Here is a 1,961-nt window from a genome sequence, read left to right as displayed (position 1 = left end):
TATTTTAACTGTAAAATAAAGACTATAAAAATACTGTAGGATGTTTAATTTTTATCATTTTTAAAACTAATTTTTTAAAAATATGTTTTAACAACAGGGTTCCTACAGATCTTTAAAAAGCATTGAGTTCATCGATCCAAAAATAAGGCCTTAATTAGCCTTAAAATGTCTTAAATCAATCTGTCAAAAGTCTTAAAAAATGTTAGCACGTTGTAAATAGGATGATTGTAATTTGTCTCAAATATTAAAATAATTGGTAACATTTTTTTAAATGTTCACATTCAGACATTCCTCTTTGACATCACTTCCTGTTTCTTCACATGCAAATATCTCATCTGAGCAACGTGAAATTTGTTTCATATGTTATTAATGTTGTCTTTCCAAAAATGTATTCTCATTTCTTATAAAAAATTGATGTCACAGGCACTTTAAGGTTTCATCTACAGCAAATTAGGGTTGAGACCCCACTGTGGGTCCTAAAACTCCAAATTTTGGACCTATCCATGTCATCATTTACCCAGAATGCTTTGCTTGTAAATAAAATGGCTCCGTCTGTGTAATATATTTTTAAACTTTTAGTTTAAAAATGATAAAAACTGAACAGCCTACAGGATTTTTACAGTTAAAATAAATGTTTATGAAAAAAGTCTAATGTTACAACTAATCCTGGGTCCCTTTTATAAAACCTGCAGACCCAGAAGCTAACTCCGCCTCTTGTTGCCAGCAGGAAGCATGGGAGCAGCTAACCGCCGCGGCCGAGGGGGCGGGCACCGCGGCAGGGGGCGCTTCAACCTGCGCCGGGACGGACCCATGAAGTTCGACAAGGACTTCGACTTCGAGAGCGCCAACGCCCAGTTCAACAAGGAGATCGACCAGGAGTTCCAGAACAAGCTGAAGCTGAAAGGTTGGTGAGGAGGTCCGGCTCGGTCCTGGGGGTCAGATCGGTCCTGGGGGTCAGAGCGGTCCTGGGGGTCAGGGGTCAGAGCTCAGATGTTTCTGTCCCCTCGCAGACGAGAAGTCGGAGAAGGTCCTGAATGGCGAGAACCAAGGGGACGCCCCCGCAGAAACTCAGAACAGCGAGGGCAACACGGACGAGTGCGACCCGCTCGGACCCAACTGTTACTACGACAAGTCCAAGTCCTTCTTCGACAACATCTCCTGTGACGACACGAGGTACGAGTCCATACAGGTCCGCACGAGTCCATACAGTTACACACGAGTCCATACAGTTACACACGAGTCCATACAGGTCCACACAAGTCCATACAGGTCCACACGAGTCTCATGTTTGTTCTGAACTTGTCTGTGACATCAGATTTTTGTAATAATCACTTCCTGTTTCAATTTGAGCCAAATTCAAAAGAAAATATGCAGTTTTGGGACAAACAGGTAAAATCGTGTTTTATGCCAGTTTAAAGATGTTTTCTTTGACTTTTTGTGTTTGAAGGACACGCCTGTCTCAGGCTCTTTAACCTTTGGCAGGAGGTCCAGTCAAGGTTCTGGTATTAAACCCGTGGTTCTGATCTGAGGTTTCTGTTTTCAGAAAAGCAAACGAGAAGTCCGGAGGCTCCGGTTTCCCACGGTGAGTGTTTCTGAGGTCATGTGACTGAATCTGTTTTCAGATTAGGATTAAACTCAGTGAGACTTTAACCAGATTAGCTTGGATTACTCAAGAGTTCCTCCTCTTCCTCACCTCCTCTTCCTCCTGCAGGGAGCGCAGGCAGACCTGGGCCGAGGAGAGGAGGATGAACGCAGAGACCTTCGGCATCCCGCTGCGACACGGCCGAGGCCGCGGAGGTTTCCGAGGCGGCCGCGGGGGCATGGGCTTCCGCGGAGGTCGAGGTCGCTCCGCCAGCCGGGGCTCCTTCGGACCCCCGCAGGGCGGCGGCTACAGGGGAGGGTACCGTGGAAACCAGGCCGGGCAGGAGTTTGCCAACTTACCATTCAGGGTAAATTCACCT

General features: G+C 45.9%; 1 protein-coding gene across 1 annotated transcript in view; it reads left to right on the top strand.

Annotated features, from left to right (window-relative positions):
• lsm14aa (LSM14A mRNA processing body assembly factor a) overlaps positions 1-1,955 on the top strand; it is a gene marked incomplete at both ends in the record, with an annotated part of 4,775 nt that extends 2,820 nt beyond the window's left edge. Inside the window, 4 exon segments of the mRNA XM_014026778.1 lie at positions 725-904; positions 1,011-1,173; positions 1,544-1,582; positions 1,712-1,955. Coding sequence (XP_013882232.1) covers positions 725-904; positions 1,011-1,173; positions 1,544-1,582; positions 1,712-1,955 — 626 coding nt within the window.
• Between the last annotated feature and the right edge of the window lie 6 nt (positions 1,956-1,961).

The sequence above is a fragment of the Austrofundulus limnaeus genome, unplaced genomic scaffold (assembly GCF_001266775.1).
Source record: "Austrofundulus limnaeus strain Quisiro unplaced genomic scaffold, Austrofundulus_limnaeus-1.0 Scaffold588, whole genome shotgun sequence".
In the NCBI taxonomy this organism is placed as follows: Eukaryota; Metazoa; Chordata; class Actinopteri; order Cyprinodontiformes; family Rivulidae; genus Austrofundulus; species Austrofundulus limnaeus.
The sequence above is the reverse complement of the archived record's forward strand: the minus strand, read 5'-3'. Positions and strand labels throughout refer to the sequence as shown.